Source organism: Microcaecilia unicolor, chromosome 2 (genome assembly GCF_901765095.1).
Source record: "Microcaecilia unicolor chromosome 2, aMicUni1.1, whole genome shotgun sequence".
NCBI classification, from domain to species: domain Eukaryota; kingdom Metazoa; phylum Chordata; class Amphibia; order Gymnophiona; family Siphonopidae; genus Microcaecilia; species Microcaecilia unicolor.
In genome coordinates this window covers 552,865,834-552,886,298 of record NC_044032.1, presented here as the reverse complement: position 1 = coordinate 552,886,298, position 20,465 = coordinate 552,865,834, and the positions used below count along the sequence as shown (strand labels likewise).

General features: G+C 45.5%; 1 protein-coding gene across 2 annotated transcripts in view; it reads right to left on the bottom strand.

The window, feature by feature from the left end:
• SPATA18 (spermatogenesis associated 18) overlaps nucleotides 1-20,465 on the bottom strand; it is a 195,962-nt gene that overhangs the window by 135,356 nt on the left and 40,141 nt on the right. For both annotated transcript variants that reach the window (XM_030191371.1, XM_030191372.1), the window contains exons 2-3: nucleotides 9,318-9,423; nucleotides 8,795-8,910 (exon numbers count right to left, since the gene is read on the bottom strand). In XM_030191371.1, coding sequence (XP_030047231.1) covers nucleotides 8,795-8,910; nucleotides 9,318-9,423 — 222 coding nt within the window. The remainder of the gene's footprint in view (nucleotides 1-8,794; nucleotides 8,911-9,317; nucleotides 9,424-20,465) is intronic.

Here is a 20,465-nt window from a genome sequence, read left to right as displayed (position 1 = left end):
CTAAATTGCTGGTTTTATCCAGCCCATACAACAACACATCCTACCAACAATTCACATTACATAGTAGATGACGGCAGAAGAAGACCTGCACGGTCCATCCAGTCTGCCCAACAAGATAACTCATATGTGCTACTTTTTGTGTATACCTTACCTTGATTTGTATCTGTCTTTTTCAGGGCACAGACCGTATAAGTCTGCCCAGCACTAGCCCCGCCTCCCAACCACCAGCCCCTTGATTTGTATCTGTCTTTTTCAGGGCACAGACCATATAAGTCTGCCCAGCACTAACCCCGTTTCCCAACCACCAGCCCCGCCTCTGCCATCCAATCTCCACTAAGCTCCTGAGGATCCCTTCCTTCCGAACAGGATTCCTTTATGTTTATCCAATGCATGTTTGAATTCCGTTACCGTTTTCATCTCCACCACCTCCCGTGGGAGGGCATTCCAAGCATCCACCACTCTCTCCGTGAAAAAATACTTCCTGACATTTTTCTTGAGTCTGCCCCCCTTCAATCTCATTTCATGTCCTCTAGTTCTACCGCCTTCCCATCTCCAGAAAAGGTTAGTTTGCGGATTAATACCTTTCAAATATTTGAACGTCTGTATCATATCACCCCTGTTTCTCCTTTCCTCCAGAGTATACATGTTCAGGTCAGCAAGTCTCTCCTCATACGTCTTGTAACGCAAATCCCATACCATTCTCGTAGCTTTTATTTGCATTAGACAAAACAACATACCCCATAGAACCAAAACTAAAAATACTGGGAATTATTCTCGATTGGCACCCATCGCTTGAAGACCAGGTTTCAGCAGTGACAGCAAAGTGCTTCAAAATGCTATGGAAATTGAGAAGGATCAGAGGCTTTTTTCCCAGAAAGACATTTAGCTTACTAGCACAACCCCTAATACTATCCGAACTCGACTACTGCAACACAGCATATGTCGGATGTAAGGAAAGAATGCTGAAAACGCTATAGAGTGTTCAAAACACAGCAGTGAGGCTAATTTTCAAAAAAACAAAATATGAAAAAGCCAAATTACACTGGCTCCCAATAAAAGCCAGACTAATTTTCAAAATACTGTTCAGCATGACCCCTGACTACATTCAAGATCTGATTGACCTATCACCTAGAAATGTGACGCCAGGAACCAGAGAATACCTCCTACTTCACCTACCTAAATACAGAAAGATAACCTTCAAATCAATCTACACAACAGGGCTCCAAATGGTGGAGCCTAATCCCCAAATCCATAAGAAGCATTGACAACTATCTCCACTTCAGAAAAGAACTGAAAACACATCTCTTAAGAAAGTTCTACGGCAAACTATAACAGACTCCCATTGCGCAACCGATACATGAATGTTTTCTGTCTAAAACAATTATGCCTTCCACCGATCCTGTCTCATTACTATTAGGCTCATTTTCTAAAGAGAAGGACGCCCATCTTTCGACACAAATCGGAAGATGGGCGTCCTTCTCACAGGGTTGCCCAAATCGGTATAATCGAAAGCCAATTTTGGGCATCCCCAACTGCTTTCCACCACGGGGACGACCAAAGTTCACGGGGGCATGTCGGAGGAGCAGCGAAGGCGGGACTTGGGCGTGCCTAACACATGGACGTCCTCGACCCGTAATGGAAAAAAAAAGGCGTCCCTGACGAGCACTTGGACGACTTTACCTGGTCCTGTTTTTCTTACGACCAAGGCACAAAAAGGTGCCTGAACTGACCAGATGACCACTGGAGAGAATCAAGGATGAAGGGATGACCTCCCCTTACTCCCCCAGTGGTCACTAACCCCCTCCCACCCTCAAAATAAATCTTTAAAAATATTTGTTGCCAGCCTCTATGCCAGCCTCAAATGTCATACTCAGGTACATCGCAGCAGTATGCAGGTCCCTGGAGCAGTTTTAGTGGGTGCAGTGCACTTCAGGCAGGCGGACCCAGGCCCATCCCCCCCCTACCTGTTACACTTGTGGTGGTAAATGTAAGCCCTCCAAAACCCACCAGAAACCCACTGTACCCACATCTAGGTGCCCCCCTTCACCTGTAATGGCTATGGTAGTGGTGTACAGTTGTGGGTAGTGGGTTTTGGGGGGCTCCGCACACAAGGTAAGGGAGCTATGTACCTGGGAGCAATTTCTGAAGTCCACTGTAGTGCCCCCTTGGGTGCCCGGTTGGTGTCCTGGCATGTCAGGGGGACCAGTGCACTATGAATGCTGGCTCCTCCCATGACCAAAGGGCTTGCATTTGGTCATTTCTGAGATGGGCGTCCTTGGTTTCTATTATCGCCGAAAATCAGAAACAACCAAGTCTAGGGACGACCATCTCTAAGGATGACCTAAATTTCAAGATTTAGGCGTCCCTGCCCTTATTATCGGAACAAAAGATGGACGTCCATCTTGTTTCAATAATACGGGTTTCCCCGCCCCTCCATCGGGACGTTTTGCGAGGACGTCCTCAGCAAAACTTGGGCGTCCCTTTCGATTATGCCCCTCCACGTAACCCAACCTACGGCATCCACCGATTTTAACTGTCTCATTAATATATAACCCGACAACTGAATGTAAGCCACATTGAACCGAAACTTGTTTTGGGATAATTGTGGGATAAAAGAAAGAATAAATGAATAAATATAACACTTCCAGCTGCAGCAACACAAAAGTAAACTGCATGATTCACTAACCTGAACTGAACTACCAGAGGTTAATGAATCCTGTGGTCAATTTTCATGTATTTTACCACAGCTTAGTAACTAGGATTCATAGTTAACTATAAATTAGAAGGTAGATTATATGTGCATAGTATTTGATTACAATGAAAATATACAAAATATATAAACTACTTCTCTTTATAAGGGCACTGTGGCACCAGTCCAAAGAGCCCAGTGGTTGACATTCAAATAAGAGATCACAGACTAAATGTGATTTCAGGTCTCCCCAAGACTAGATTAATTCTGATATGGGCCTGAGGCTTCTAAGTGTTATGGGGCCTTTCATTTGTTACCCTGATCCCCAGTCCTTCTTTTCTTCCTCCCTTCTCCTACCCTACTCCCAGATCCTCTCTTCACTGCCTATGACTCTCTTCTCTTTACAGGGGTTTTCACATAAAACTTTGCATAATAGGTTAGCAGGCTTAGAAATTTAAAGAGTCATACTCAGGGAGGAGAGTTTTATAATATAGTGTCTAGGCTGTGAAGGCACATGGTGACATAGAGGGGCATTTTCAATATGATGTCTAAGTGTGAACTTGGACGTTTTACAAAAAACGTCCAAGTTCAGAACAGAAAAGTAGGTCATTTTCAACAAAATAAAAAGTCTATCTTTTCCTTTTGAAAATACTGCTTGGAAAAACGTTTTGTGATTTGGATGTTTTACTTTTTAGTCCATTTTCAAACAAAAAACGTTCAAATGCAAAACATCCAAAATAGAGGAGGAGTGGCTTAATGGTTACTGCAGCGGACATTGAGCCTGGCAACATGGGTTCCATTCCCACTGCACCTTCTTGTGACCTTGGGCAAGTCAAGTGCACGAGGGGCATTTTTGGATGTGACGTCTAAGTCTGAATTTGGATGTTATTGTAAAACATTCAAAATCAAAACAGGAAAGAAGGTCATTTTCTACAAAAAAAAAAAACTATCTATCTTTTCCTTTTGAAAATGCTGTTTGGAAACACGTTTTGTGATTTGGATGTTTTAGTTTTGGGTCCATTTTCAAACAAAAAAACATCCAAATGCAAAACGTACAAAATACACAAGAAAAATCCACAATAGAGTGAAACTATTCACATGTTCTAAGTGTGGTAAAAGCTTTGGTTGAATATACAGACGAGGAGAGGGATCTTGGGGTGATAGTATCTGAGGATCTGAAGGTGACAAAACAGTGTGACAAGGCGGTGGCCGTAGCTAGAAGGTTGTTAGGCTGTATAAAGAGAGGTGTGACCAGCAGAAGGCGGTGTTGATGCCCATGTACAAGTCGTTGGTGAGGCCCCACCTGGAATATTGTGTTCAGTTTTGGAGGCCATATCTTGCTAAGGATGTAAAAAGAATTGAAGCGGTGCAAAGAAAAGCTACACAAATGGTATGGGATTTGCGTTAAAAAACGTATGAGGAGAGACTTGCTGACCTGAACATGTATACCCTGGAGGAAAGGAGAAACAAGGGTACAGACGTTCAAATATTTGAAAGGTATTAATCCGCAAACGAACCTTTTCCAGAGATGGGAAGGCGGTAAAACTAGAGGACATGAAATGAGATTGAAGGGGGGCAGACTCAAGAAAAATGTCAGGAAGTATTTTTTCACAGAGAGAGTGGTGGATACTTGGAATGCCCTCCCGCGGGATGTGGTGGAGATGAAAACGAGAACGGAATTCAAAAATGCGTGGGATAAACATAAAGGAATCCTGTTCAGAAGGAATGGATCCTCAGAAGCTTAGCGGAGATTGAGCGGCAGAGCCGGTGGCAGGAGGCGGGGCTAGTACTAGGCAGACTTCTACATTAGGGAATATACACTCTTGCTATGAAGTATGGAAAAATAGCACTCTGATATTTTGATATATGTAATGAGACCTCCTTTTTATCTATAGATCTGAATTCAAAGCCCAAATCTACTGATAAACAATAGACACAAGGCTCAGATGTTATAAAAAAAATAGAAAGCTTGGCATCAGGTAGAATAGTGGAAAAGAGACATCCCAGGAAAGCAATAGGGCATCCTTGGGGGGGGGGGGGGGGGGGCTGCAGTGGACTTTATAAAATGCTCCCAGGGACATATCTCACCATTGCTCCCTTACCTTGGCTGCTGAGCCCCCCCCCCCCCCCAAAACCCACTACCCCCAACAGTACACCACTACCATAGCCCTTACAGGGGAAGAGAGCACCATTATGTAGGTACAGTGGGTTTCTGGTGCATTTTGGAGGGCTCACAGTTTCCTCCACAAGTGTAATAGGTAGAGGGAGGTAGAAGCCTAGGTCCACCTGTCTGCATTGCACTGCACCACTACTAGATTACTCCAGGGACCTGCATGCTATTCTAATGGACCTGAGTATAACATCAGAGGCTGGCAAGTAATATTTTTAATCACATTTTTGGGGGGTGGGAGGGGGTTAGTGACCACTGGGGGAGTAAGGGCACCTTTTTGTGTGGAGTGGAGGAGTAGCCTAGTGGTTAGTGCAATGGACTTTGATCCTGGGGTAGTGGGTTCAATTCCCACTGCAGCTATTTGTTATAAAAACAGGTGTAGCTCAAAACGTCTTAGTCCTGGACATTTTTGTTTTCTTCCATTATAGCTAAAAAAACGTCTAAGTCTTAGGAATGCCCAAGTCTCGCCCTGATCACGCCCCTGAAATGCCTCTTGAGATTTGGAGGTACTTCTGACGGACTTAAGAGAAAAACGTCTAAAAAGAGGTTTTGAAAATACTGATTTGGACGTTTTTGTGAGAAAAACATCCAAATGCAGACTTATGTCACTTTTTGGATGTTTTTCTCTTTTGAAAATGAGCCTGATAGCCACATATGTTATACCCATTATAAAGGCAACATATGCACCTATGTGACTGCATGCTTTATGGGAGCTGGGTAGGCTGTCAATCACAGACCTACACACATACACACACACACATCAAGATCAGGCCCCAACTTTACCTTTTCTACACCAACATGTATAATACAAGTACATACAAGTAGGTGCTAAGTTTCCTGAGTGCCTATGTTTATGCACATATATGCTCGGGCAAATTAGAGGCACCTACTTCAACATATAGAATAATGTTTTACACTTTTACTCCCTAATGGATGCACTTGTAAGTAGACCAATTCAATGGCCCATAACATACTCTCTATAACAATTATGGAGTTCTCTCAGATTACTGTTTTTTTGTTGTTGTTTTTTACAATAAAGACTGCTTTTATGACTTAACTCATCCTGCTTACAAGTGTATTTATTTATTTGTTGCATTTATATCCCACATTTTCCCAACTATTTGCAGGCTCAATGTGGCTTACATGGTACCGTAAGGCATTCACCAATTCCGGTAGCAACAGTTACAATGTGATATTGAGGTCAAATAAGGTACATATGTTTTACGTACAATGGGGATAGGGGAGAGAAAAGGTTATAAAGTGTCCATTTCGAGCTTTGGTTTTGCTGTGTTGCAGGGTGTAGGTATTTATGTTGGGTCAATGAGGTATGCTTTTTTGAACAGGTTGGTTTTGTCATGTATCCTGGGACTTGGCTGTAGACAATTTTGTGGACCAGGGTACAGACTTTGAAGGCAATAAGTTCTTTGATTGGAAGCCAGTGTAGTTTTTTCTCAGAGGGGTTTGGCACTTTCGAATTGCGATTTTCCAAATATCAGCCTGGCTGCCATATTTTGAGCGGTCTAGTGTTTCTTTGTGAATTGTTCCTTACATCCCGCATAGATTCCGTTGCAGTAGTCTGCATGGCTTAGTACCATTGATTGTATTAGGTTGCGAAATATATCCCTTGGGAAGCAAGGTTTTACACGTTTAAGTTTCCACATTGAGTGGAACATCTTCTTTGTTGTGGAGTTCACTTGACTCTCAAGTGTGAGGTTCTGGTTGATTGTGACACCGAGTATTTTCAGGCTGTCTGAGATAGGGAGGGAGTGTTCTGGGGTGATTAAGGTTGTGGGTTTGTACATATTGTGTTGAGATGAGAAGATAAGGCAGTGTGTTTTTTCAGTGTTCAGTTTCAGTTGGAAAGAATTTGCCCATGAATTCATGGTGTTCAAACCGAGATTGATTTTGTTGGTGATTTCGGTTAGATCATGTCTAAAGGGAATGTATATTGTTACATCGTCTGCGTAGATGAATGGGTTGAGGCCTTGCTTTGATAAGGACTTGGCCAGTGGGATCATCATTATGTTGAAAAGTATTGGTGATAATGGTGATCCTTAAGGTACTCCACAGTCTGCTTTCCAAGGTGGGGATATGTTTAAGATTGATTTCACTTGGTATGTTCTGGTGGTTAGGAAACCCTTGATCCAGCTAAGTACATTTCCACCAATGCTGAAGTAGTCTAAGATTCTTAGTAGTATATTGTGGTTAATCATGTCGAATGCGCTCGACATATCAAATTGGAGGAGAAGTATACTTTTATCTGTGGCTATTTCCTGCTTGAATTTGGCCAGGAGAGTGACTAGCACAGTTTTGATGCTATGGAGGGGGCGAAATCCTGATTGCGATTGATGTAGTATTGAGAACTTGTCCATGTAGTCGGTAATCTGTTTAGTCACCATGCTCTCCATCAGTTTGATTACTAGTGGGATAGATGCAACTGGGCGGTAGTTGGTAAATTCGGTTGTTTTTTCTTGGGGTCTTTTGGGATTGCCATAATCCTCAGGAAACAGACCTTGTTGGAGCATGTAGTTTAGGTGTGCTGTGAGGTCTAATAGGAAGCGATCAGGGGCGGATTTTAGCAGTTAGCTAAGGACAGAGAACGTACCTGTATATAGTACAAGGTTTAAAAAACACACTTTGGTTGTACCACAGAAAGGTGATATATCAAATCCATGACCCTTTACCCCTTTAATTGGCATGGCTACATTTAGACGCTGGTAATAGCAGGTATAATTAGGCTCACCTATGTGTCCCATGTAAGTGTGTAACTTATAGTATTCTATAAGTTACATGCGTAAGTTGGAGACATGCCCATGTATATGTTGCCCTGGCAGTTACATGCCATGGGCTCCTTTTACTAAGCTGCTGTAGAAAGTGGCCTTAGCAAGCTCTTACACGGGTTTTTCCCACGCACTAAGGTCATTTCTACTGCAGCTGGAAAATAGCTAATTTCCCATTTTTTGAATTAATGGATATTGCCATTAGCATGAGACCATTATTAAAAAAATAGCCCGACACCTATTTTGTAGGTGGTAAAGGCTCATTTGCTAGTCCCACACTAATCAGTTAGCACCCAGCAATGTAGCTGTGCTAACTGATTAGTGCAGAAATGCCCCCTCTCTACCTTCCCAGACATATCCTCTCTGTGCAAAAAATAACATTTATTTTTTAGCGTGTGATTTGTGTGTACACCTTGGGCTTCTACCTCAGTGCATCCCACAGTAAGCCCCAGTGGCGTACCAAGGGGGGGGGGCGATGGGGGCGGTCTGCCCCGGGTGCACGCTGCTGGGTGGGTGCCACAGCGCGCGCCTGTCTGCTCCCAGTTCGCTACGCTCGCTAAATTCTCTCGTTCGCTGCAGCTCCCTCCTTCTGCCCTGGAACAGGTTACTTCCTGTTCCGGGGCAGAGGGCGGGAGCTGCAGCGAACGAGAGAATTTAGCGAGCTTAGCGAACTGGGAGCAGACAGGCGCATGCTGCGGCACCCCCCCCCCCCCAGCGGCGTGCACCCGGGGAGGGTGTCATTTCACGGGGGGCGCGCTGCACCCGGGGGGAGGGCGCGCTGCACCCGGGGGGGGGGGGCGAATCGACCATCTGCCCCGGGTGCCGTCGAGGCTAGGAACACCACTGGTAAGCCCTTTTCAGCTGTGGTAAGTACTACAGCTAGTGCTTACCACAGCTTAGTGAATGGAGCCCTATAGCATTTAGGTGTAAACTTATAGGATGGCACTAATGCACTTACATATGTAACTGCCAAGTTTGGCACCTCTGACTTACGTAAGTAACACATAAGTGTAGTTGCCCTTTAAATCTTCTGTCTGCTGCATTACTCTTTAGAAAGATAGAAGGATAGGTGACAATGACCAGAACAAAAGTTGGGCAAATTGGATAGGTAGTAAGAAGCAAACATAAATAAAATCATCTGAGAGCTTATCATACCTGGAGAAGAGAGAAGCTGGTGTCAGGGGACACATCTGGTGAAGAAACAGAAAAACAAGTCCCCAGCCATGGTAGGAAGCGAGATTTGATTGTGTCAATACCACCATAGTGGCCACCTAACATAATGCAGAAACAAGAACATGAATCTAAAGTAAGCTAATGTTTCCTATTTTAGCTCACATATAAATATACCACTTGTTTTGGCAATACCAAACAGTAGACTATAGTTAGAAAAATAATAAAGCATATATGCAATAAAAATGCCAAATTATGTATTTTTAAGGGCCTCTTTTACTAAACCATGCTAGTGATCCCCGGTGTGGCAATATTCACTTTCACTTTCCTCAAAAGCAGTCACACTTTCATGTTGCATATACCCAAACACTGTATGACCCTTATAGTATGAGACTGCTTGCAACCGTACTTACAATCACATATATAGTCAAAAGCAGAGAAGGAATAATGTTAAATGAACTACAATATGTACTAGTTATCGCATGCACAGGGCACAATTATTGCTCACCTTGCCTGGCTGTCACACTGAGGATTGTGAAAAGTTGTCCTTGAACTTTTGAGTTCAGTTCAATTAGTTCACAGCACTGGCTCAGATTCTGATCACATGAATTAATCTGTTAAGAAGCACAAAACTTTAGCATGATTGTCTAGGGTTATGTACTTATAAAGTAATTAATCAGTAGTGCATAAAGCTAAAGTGTTAACAAGATCACATATCTTTCAAGGTCTGATCTCATTAAAAACATGGACAAATCAAATTATTGTGCCTTTGTCTGTTTGAAGATTATTACACCAAAATATTTCTCAAGCCACTGGTTAACACAAATGCTAAATGTTATATACACTATGAAAACAATAAGCCTCAAACCAAACTCATATCTTAAAAGGTAGCTTGCTAACTTTTTGAAAAGAGAAAAGTAGGGATCAGCCTGATGCCCAACCAACTGAAGACCTGGCTTTGATTCCCAGGTCAAGTCTTCTGTTCCCTGGGCTGACAAAGGTTGGGGTTACAGCAGAGGCAGTGTTCATCACAGCCCATGAAGGAGGAGGTATGTCCCAATCATCACACAACAGAAATACCTAATGGTTGGGCTTAGGGCAGAGTTCTGGAAGGAACCTGGCAAGTGTCATGAGCCTTGTTCTTGTAAAGAATACGCTAAGGGCCCTGCTTACAAAGGCACACTAAAAATTAGCACTTGCTAACCATATAGATGCCCATAATATTCCTATGGGTGTCTACATGGTTAGCGTGTACTAATTTTTAGCTCATGCTAAAAACACTAGCAAGCCTTTGTAAACAGGGCCCTAAGTGAGTTGAGAAGGGGATATAAAATAAGGGGAAAAGCCCAGGTAGCTGCAAGTGAAGACTCATGAAGCCATAGCCCAACAGAGACCATGTATGACCTGGATGCCCAAAAATGCACTGGAGACAATGTGGTTCTCTCCTCAGACCAATCAAAGACAACAATTAGGCATGGGATATAGGGATGAGGATGGAGTTATACACTTGTGTAGGGAATGAATGATTGGTATCGCTTTTGTTGACATGATGGTATAGATAGGGTAAGTGGTATTGTTTTTATTATAATATATGAGGGGCTGGGGAATGAATCACATGTTATTCTATTGTATTTGTAAACTGTCTAGTATTTGGCTTAGGTGGTATACTAACTAATTCAACATTTTTTTGTTTCTGATATATGAAGGTGTTAAAGTACTAAGGATGATAGTGGCCTGAAATTGTTAAATACAGAGACATACAAAATTCAAACATATCAGTGCTATGAGTATTGAAGAGGTTAGTTTGCAATGAAATTACTCATTAGCAGAGACACAGTTCATAAACTGAGCCTTAGAAGAATGATAACATCAAAACAAGTAGAGATCAGACAGATTATAAAGTGAGCCTTAAAAGAAGAATGATAACATTAAAACAAGTAGAGGTCAGAATTTTCTGTTCCACTGTCTCTGGCCAATACCTGAATGTGGAAAATATTTGAGTAAACTAAGCAGACACCAAGGGGCATTTTTCGATATAACGTCCAAATGGGAAAAATAAGTTTATCGAAAAACACACATTAAAACATTTAATAAACAGAAGCACTGCAGATGTCAGAGAAGTTTTAAGATAAACATTTCTGCCTATCGGAAATATACCCTGTGAACCTCACCATGGAGCACATGGTTCATAGACTCATTCCCAGGGACTCTATTCCCCCCCCCCCCCCCCCCCCCCCCCCCCCCCCCCCCCCCCAGCTTCTCAGGCAGGCAGCCACAAATGGGAATACATGCAACAGCAGTAGTGGTCCCTGCATCAAGAAAGTGTCCATGGCAACGACAGGATGTTCCCTCCATGTGCAAAACGTGCATGCACAAATTTGCAGATGACACAAAACTATTCAAAATTGTCAAAACGCATGTGGACTGTGAAAAATTGCAGGAAGATTAAGAAACTGGAAGACTAGGCATCCAAATGGTAGATTAAATTTAATGTGGACAAATGCAAAGTGATACACATTGGGAAGAATAATCCAAATCATAGTCACCTGATGCTAGAGTCCACCTTAGGGGTCAGCACCCAAGAAAAAGATCTAGATGTCATTGTAGATAATATGCTGAAATCTTCTGCTCAGTGTGTGGCGGCAGCCAAAAAAGCAAACAGGATCCTAGGAATTATTAGGAAAGGGATATTGCCAGTATCTGCACATCTCTCTCAGACAGATTCCTTGGGCATCTCCACACTATGACAATGGCCAGGCAGGGGAATATGGACACTCTCGTTGACCTACCGCCCAGGAACTCCCGATTGGCCCGCTCGTACCTCAATCTCCATTACCCTGCTCCCCGTAGCCTCAAATATAAGACCATCTATGGCTCCTCTTTCCCTTATCTCAGCACTCAACTGTGGAATGGGCTGCCTCGAGAGATCAAATTTACTTCAGATCACCCGACCTTCAAGAAGCGTCTCAAGACCTTCCTTTTTGGCAGAGCATATGCCACGAGCCCTACAGGAGCCACACCCTTTTAGCCCATAGCTTGCTCTGTGATAATATATCACCTACCCTCTCTCCTTTTCTTCATCAGTCATTTCTCTCTCCCACCTGTGACCTTGTCTGCTGTACTTTGTACTATTGTTTGTTTATTAACTACTAGTAAAAAAGGCCAGTTTCTGTAGGCAATGAAACGGGCCTTAGGCAGGCAACCCCCCCCCCCCCCCCGTGCTATGACCCCCTCGAACCCACCCCCTCCCGCGAACCTGTCGATCCCCCCCCACCCCGGAACGCCGAAAACTGTCGCCACCATCGCCGCCGTTGTTGTGCTACCTTCCCGTCCCTTCCCGTAGGTTGTTCAATCATCTTCTTAGAAAGTTTAACTCCGTGCGTCTGACGTCAGACGCACGGAGTTAAACTTTCTAAGAAGATGATTGAACAACCTACGGGAAGGGAAGGTAGCACAACAACGGCGGCGGCAGTTTTCAGCGTTCCGGCGGGGGGGGGGGGATCGACAGGTTCGCGGGAGGGGGTGGGTTTCAAGGGGGCCATAGCGCGGGGGGGAGTGACAGCTGATTCCGAGGCAGTAGGAGGAGTAGGGAAACAGCTGTGTTGACGTCAGTGACGTCCTGCGTGTCTGCCTCGCAGACCACTTGCAGCCAGGGACCCACGGTCCCAAGCATGGAACGTTGGAGGTGAGAATTATTATATAGGATTGTACGCCACATTGAGCCTGCCCTTGGGCGGGAATATTGTGGGATATAAATGTCATAAATAAATAAAATAAATAAATAAATATCTGGCCTAACGTCTCATCTCTGGAAAGGCCCCACTTACAGAGGCCCTACAGCCACAGCATAGCCAGTGTCCCTCTGGGGAGTTGGGGGAGGATGGGCAGCTGAAAAGACCAATGCTATTACCCCCCTTATGTAGTTACTGTTACCTGGATATAAGAAGATAAAGTAGTTCAGATATACAGCATTGCAGGTCACAGTATAGGGCTGACTGCCCACCTATATCACTATTGCACTCTGTAGCCAACTGTCCCCTGGGGCAGGGGCATAGCTACGGGTGGGCCCAGGCCCACCCAAACTATACTCAGGCCCACCCAGTTGTCCTGATAGGATGTGCGCTTTGGCGCCGAGCCTCCACGACGTGCAGCATTTTGGTAGCCAGCAGCCCTCTAGTCCTACTCCCGCTCCTACTAGACTTAACTTTTTTTTTCTTAATTAGGGTCCCCTTTCCTGATCTAGACCTGGCCAGTCTAGCGCTGCACTCCCACAACGCTACTCACTATGAGGTCTGATTCTATCTTCACTCTGGATTCTGCTGCTTTGCCTTGCTCCCCCCCCCCCCCCCCATATGCACGCTGGCGCCACAGTACACTGCAGACCCGGGAAGCTGTGAAACCTGTAATCCTGTCAGCACAGAGCAATTTTCTACCAGCAGAATTTGCTTAGGAAAATTCCTTTGAAAACTGCCTTAATTTCTGCCTCCGCTTTCTCTTTATCCTTTCAGAGGCAGGTCTATGTTGCTTCTTTCATTTGCAAAGCGACCTGGTGCTTAAATTAGTGTTGCTGCGGCTCCTTTACTGTGCCCTCTAGAGCAATATCAGCCTTTTCTTGACCCTCCCCTTCCCCCACCACCCTCAGCACTGCCCTGCGGCCCCAGGCCAGAACAGGCATAGGAGCCAGAACACACAGAACAGAGCAGGGTGCTCAGAGTCTGCACTGCCTGCCACCACATGCAAGCCAGCTGTCCTCCAGGTAAAATAAATAAAATGTTTTAATTTTAATGTGTACAGTGTAATGTTGGCTAGTGGTGGCTTCCTGGGGGGGTAGGCTGTTCACTGCCTAGGACAAAAAAAGGTATGCGTAATCATTAATATACCTTTTTTTTTCCCAGGCAGTGAAGAGTCCAAAATATACCTTTATTTTGCCCTAGACAGTGAAGAGCCCACCCCCCACCCAGAAACCCACCAACAATAAATTTTAGTAGTGACCAGGTTAAAATTTTAAAAAAGTTGTAAATGTTGGTGGGTTTTTGGGTGAGGTTGGCCTCTGCATTGCCAAGGTTAAAAAAAATGTTCTAAATTTAATGTAGGCAGGTCTCTGGGTGGAGGTGGGCTCTGCAGGGACCAGGACATTAAAAAAAAATTATATTTAGTGCTGGTGTCCTTTGGGGGAGGGGGGAGGAGATGACAGACCATGGGGGATGGCTAGGGGGTAGGACAGGGCTGGCACTAGGCTACAGGGAGGAGTGGGAGAGGGGGTAAGGTAGGGCTGATGCCTAGCTATGGGATGGATGGTGGGGATGAGCTGATTCTGGGCTATGGGGATGGTTGGGGAGGAGAGGGTAAGGTACAGAAGGGAAAGGCTGATGCTAGCTAAGAATGGACTTATGTCTGGTCAAGTTTGATATGGCATAACATAACTATATTTAAAAATATTGTTTTTTTCCATTAAATATGTTTGGGTTTATGTTGATGCAGGGCAGCTGTTGGGCAGAGAAATCCATCATCAAGTGCATTCTAAGGCATTATTTTGTAGTATGGCAAGAAACACTACTCATGCTTATATACATAGTGCCCACCCATGTTAGCTCTGGGCCCACCCAAAATGTCAGGTCTGGCTACGCCACTGCCCTGGGGGTTCACAATCTGTGCATAATCCTGTACCAATGTTGCCTACAGATATCTGGTCTGTGGGATAGTTGGGGTTAATGGGGCTAGATGGTACATGATATAAGATTTGTGGAAAACTAGCATGCTGGGTCCCCCAAGTTGAAAAGTCATCCCATCTTGAAAAAGATGATAAGTAGACATTTACACTGTCACCCCCAGGAAGGGGGCAGCAGCTGTTGATGTAGGCTACATTTGGTCTACTCTAAGCATTTCCCTGTCTATGCCCAATAGCTTGCAGCAGGAGCCCAGCCCCATATACCCCCTTCACCCTGTAGGCCCACACCCATTTGGCTGACTGCATACTGCTAATCAAAGTAAAGGTATGTTGTCTCACACTAGCCACCAGTCTGGTATAAACCAGCAGGTGTGCCTAGGCACTGCCCAGACTACAGTTTACTCTCCATTCAGTATGCTGCCTTTTCCACAACCAGCAAGGACTTAGGAAGATGTACTAACAGTTCTGTCCTATCTACATATTTATATATTTAAACCAACATAAAATTAGAGGTGAGGGAAGGAAAAAAACTGTATACAAATATTGGGGATATATACATGAGAAAGGAAAGGAATCATTATACACGTTTGTTGTCTCATGATAGTGACCAGTCAGGTACAAACCAGCATGTGTGCTTTGCCATTACACAGACTAGAGTTTACTCTGTGTTCAGCAGGCCAGAGGGCAGGGGAATAGTATAGGCATGATGGGCACACTGAAGCTTGTCCAGCACACTATCCCCCCAGCGGGCCCATGACCCTCTCATTGGAACCGGTGAGGTCCTCAGAGGTGACTGCTACCACTGATGGAAGGTGGCAAACAAGCTGGTCCTGTGTGGCCCCAGCAGCAGCTTTAGGGAATCCAACAGCTAGGATAGGGGCATTGACCTCAGGGAAACTGAACATGAGAACAAAACAAGAATTAAGGAACAGGATGCTGGACATTGTCAACCTCAACCCTGGGAATGGGTGGTCACATGCCCCAAGTTAAATGCGGTCTACCATACAAATGGAGACGTGGAGGACTGCAAAAAAAAAAAAAAGGATCCAGCTGAAGAGAGATATGAAGCACAAAGCTGGAGACAAGCCACTAGATGTGGACCTTGTGAACCTCACCATGGAGCACATGGTTCATAGACTCATTCCCACAGACTCTATCACCCCCCCCCCCCCACCCACCCACCCACCCCCAGCTTCTCAGGCAGGCAGCCACAAATGGATGCCTCCACAGTAGTAGAATCTGCACATATCCCCAAAGTTACATAGTTTTAGCATTTATTTATTTATTGAGATTAACTGCCTTTATGAAGAGGTTCATCCAAAACAATAAATACACCAACAACATAAAAAGTGTGTTTAAAGGTCCACTACTGTCCCTTGTGTTCCTGCTGACTACTGCCTGTGCTCTATCTTGTCCAGCAGCCAGGTTCTGCAAAAAGGAAGGAGTCCATTGTAAGCAGAAACATAAGGTAGACCAGATCTCAGGTCATTTCCTTACCAGAAAGGGAAGGGTAGGTTCTGAAGTCTCTGCTTACCTGGAGACAGTGGCAAATGGGTACTCCAGCTGGCTCATGGCTTCCAGGGTTCAGCTGCCTAATGCTGGGGAGACAGAATGGAGAGCAAATGAGTTAGTTTCCTAGGTGTTGAAGGAAGGGCGACTTCAGCAATGCTGAGGTTGATTTCCTAGTGAAGGAGATAGTGGCACTCCATGGCAATTTATTTGCTCCAAAAGGGCAAAAACGCTGTGCTTATACCAAGCAAAGAGGATGGGTGGCAATATGCCACAAGCTAAATGTGGTCAAGCATGATAGTTAAGAGGTTGAGGACTGCAAAAGGAAATTGAGGCAGCTGAAGAGGGATGTGAAGCTCACGGCTGGAGACAACCCGCCTGATGTGGATTCCATGAACCTCACCCCTGTGGAGCGCATGGTGCATAGGTTCCTTCCCAAGGAGAGCATCCATGGCCTAGGAACCCAGGACACCTCCGCACAGGCTGGGGAGTCAGATGTCTCTTTGTATCAAGTGTTCAGCGTGCGTCTGGTAGCACTATACAAATGCTAATAATAATAATAAGGTTTGGAGAATACAAATGTGCTGGCTGCTCTCTCTATTTAGCCCTTTCTCTAATCAAGCATGGAAAGTTTTTGGGGGGGTTGATAGGAAACCCATCTCTACTAGAGGTCATCAGATAGGTGGGGGAGGGGGTAAGAAGGCACACCAGACTACAGGCTGAATGGTTATCAGGGCCCATGTCCTAACAATTCAGCACTGAGTAGTGGTTAATGCCTAGGTCAGGGAACACTTAGCTCACTGGTTCAAGAGCACCTGTCATTTTTAGGTGCCTTATTTTCCCTCCTTCCACCTTGGTCCATCACCAACCAGTGGCTATTCCTGCTTTCAAGGCATCTGTGGCCCTCTCACTGTACCCTCCAGACCACTTCCACTATCCTTTCTCCTTTTGTCTCCTGAGCTGTGGGATGTGGAGGCATACATTGTGTGGTGGCATGACAATTGCAGTCCTCATCACCTGTGGTATATGAGTGCATATGAAGGGATGTATTCAGAAAAGATGCAACAGACTGACAGGTTAGTTAGTGCAACGTACACATTTCTTTTACTTTTCCTGTGCAGGTGAGGACTCTGACTCCAAGGGAGAGGCCAGAACCAGCGGCCAGTGCAGGTGCTTCAGAAGGAGGAGGGCGAATCTGTGGCAGCAGAGGACTCACGGGAGGGCACCATGGCAGCTGAACAGCATGCAGAGGACACCAGACAGGAGACACCTGCAGGAGAGGAAAAGCAGGAACAGTTAGTGATGGAACCCCCCCCCCCCCCCCCGGCCCAGATTTGCCAGATATCCCTACAGAGGCTGAGGAGCAAGATCAGGAGCCATAGCTAGCCCAAAGGGAACTCTCCCACCACTGGTGGCAGATTGTGTGGCTGGCCACCAAAATCCTGGGACAAAATGTGTAGCTGGCTGACTACTGGCACCGGAAGATACAGCTGCTACATGAGGGTGTGCAACTTCAGCAGCAGAGGCTCCAAGCCCAAGAGAACTGCCTGCAGGTGCTGCATACCATACAGTAGAAGAGCCGGGATGCTGGTCATAATATCTGAAAGCAGCTTCTTGGGATCAGGCAAGATCTCCATGATTACATTGAGGCCTTATCCAGCACACTGCCCACCCAGCAGATGCCTGACCTTCCCACTGGAGCTGGTGAGGTCACCATTCCACCAGCACCACCCTCCAATTCAGCTGCAAATGGCACCAGTGCCCACACCACCCAGCACAGCTTCACAGCAACCGCCTCAACTGCAGACAATCAACCGGTATTCAAGCAGGCACGAATGGGTCTCACAGGATCCCAGGTCTCTCAGGGGCATTACATACTGCACTGCAGTGTGCTGGGCCCAGCAGTAGCTCAGTCACAGGGCTAACCAGGTGGCCAGATTTCCAAGGAGCAACAGAGGCAGCTGCATATGCCAACAACTCTGAGGACAGTTGGAGCCCCACAGTGAAGGCCTCTGGCACATCTCATCATTACCCCCTTATATTGTATAGTTAGGGGGGCGGGGCGCATCGGGGTGTCAGCGCCCCTCGGAACGCCACTGCAGACAGGGTTGTGTATTGGTTGGTATGTTAACCTTGTGGAGTACGGGTCATGGGTGTGGATTCTGGGGGTATCTAGAGGGAGGGAGTGTGGTGATTTTAGGAGGGGGGAGTGGGTATAAGGGTTAGGAATCCCTGTACTGCTTACCTAGGAGCCAGCTGCCAGTGATCTCCCCTCGGTCAAACCTGCAGTATATTCCTGAATGCTGGAGTATATAAGCATCATGGATGGACCCCAGGTACTGAGCAGACACATCGACAGTCTCCCCTTGGGCATCACACACGACCTGCATGTTCATGGAGCAATATGATTTTCTATTCCTGCCAACTCTGTGAAGCCATGCGTTATGAGCATTGAGAAGGTAACCTGGTATTGCCGGTCCTTTAAGACACTGTTGTTCGAGCATCGATTTGTATTTGGTAATATATCGACAAACATGGTTTTTCCATAGACAAGACTGCCGAAACACAGCCGTGTCGAGTCTTTTGAGCTACAAAATAAATTTGGATTTTTTACATCGTTTCAAGACTACATTCTTCTGTCATCTTTGCTGTGTTCTGTGTGTCATTGCCAAGTGAAACATAAAAATTGGGGCTCACACCCCTAATAAAGTCATTGTGGCAGGTTGTACCTATTTTATTAATATAATTATGCATTGTTTCTGCATTTAAGATGTATAGAGGGGCATAATCGAATGTCGCCGGCCAAATAGATCGCCGGCGATCTATGTTGGCAGCGGCGCTACAGCTGGCCGGAACCGTATTATCGAAAAAGATGGCCGGCCATCTTTTTTTTCGATAATACGGTTTAGCCCGGCCAAATGCCGTGGAGTTCGCCGGGTTTGACATGGCCGGGTTTGTTTTTCAGCGATAATGGAAAGTTACGTCGGCCATCTCAAACCCCGGCCAAATTCAAGGCATTTGGCCGTGGGAGGAGCCAGCATTTTTAGTGCACTGGCCCCCCTGACATGCCAGGACACCAACCAGCCACCCTAGGGGTCACTGTGGTGGACTTCAGACAAGCTCCCACGTGCATAGCTCCCTTACTTTGGGAGCTGAGCCCCCCAAACCCACTACCCACAAATGTACTGCACCCACTAAAATTGCTCCAGGGACCTGCATACAGCCTCTAGGACTTATTGCTGCTGTATAACTTTGGCATACCAGTTCACACCTGAAGACTAATCTCTCTGAAAAAGTCCTTTCTTGAAATAACCACGTTTACTGACAGTTAACTGCAGATCAGAGGTTGTGCCCCACTGGCAAAGAGTCCCCTGGTACTAAGATTAGCAGTAGGTCAGAGCTGGCACAATGGTGTACAATGCCCTCTTTCAGCACCATTCAAGGTAAGAACTACGTTCTCTAACGTGGGTAACACAGGAAAGGGAACTAAAACTGGCTTACAAAAATGGCCACTACCGCATGGACTACAACAGGAAACAAAACAGGACACACTCTGACCCAGTTAGCAGGGGGGGAAAGCACCATGGGAGTAGAGCCAGTACCCTACACCCACCACAATGCATTGCTAATGTGACTCTGCAGGGCACCTAACAGAAAAGGTGTCACACTCACCCGAGAGCCACATCGCAAGCAGGGAAAGGCTGTCGGAGGATACAACACATTCTGCTGTCATGGAGGTGGGTATACGGCATTTGAGGCTGGCATACAGGCTGGCAAAAAAGGTTTTTAGTTTTATTTTTTTAGTTTGGAAGGGGATTGGTGACCACTGGGGGAGTATGGGGAGGTCATCCCCCATTCCCTCCAGTGGTCATCTGGTCAGTTGGGGCACCTTTTTGAGGCTTGGTCGTGAAAATAAAAGGACCAAGTAAAGCCGGCAAAATACTGCTTAACGCCGCTTTTTTTTCCATTATCGGCGAAAGCCAGCCATCTGGTAGCCACGCCCATGCCCGCCCATGTCCCGCCTTCGCTAATCTACCGACACGTCCCCTTGAACTTTCGCCGGCGAAGCAACGGGAAAGCGGCGATGCTGTCAAAAATGCCGCTTTTGATTATACCGATTTCGCAGGCCATCTCCCGATTTGTGTCGGAAGATGGCCGGCGATCACTTTCGATTATAAGCTGGATAGTGTGGCAGTTCCAGTTAAAGAATATATTCAGTATGTATCAACTTTATCAACTAATCGGTTAGACTGCCACAAATGTAGCTCGATTTTGATTTTATGTTTCAATGTACTTTTAAAAATAATAAAGACTAAAGTTAAAATAAAACTTTATCATCTGATTTTCAGTTTTACATTAATCATAAATCAAATGCCATTTATGAATAGAGCAATCTTTAAATGTATATTGCCTAAATGAATTTTGATTGGCTATATCAGAGGAGGCAATTTTGTCTTAGTCCTTTCTACAAAATTTTGC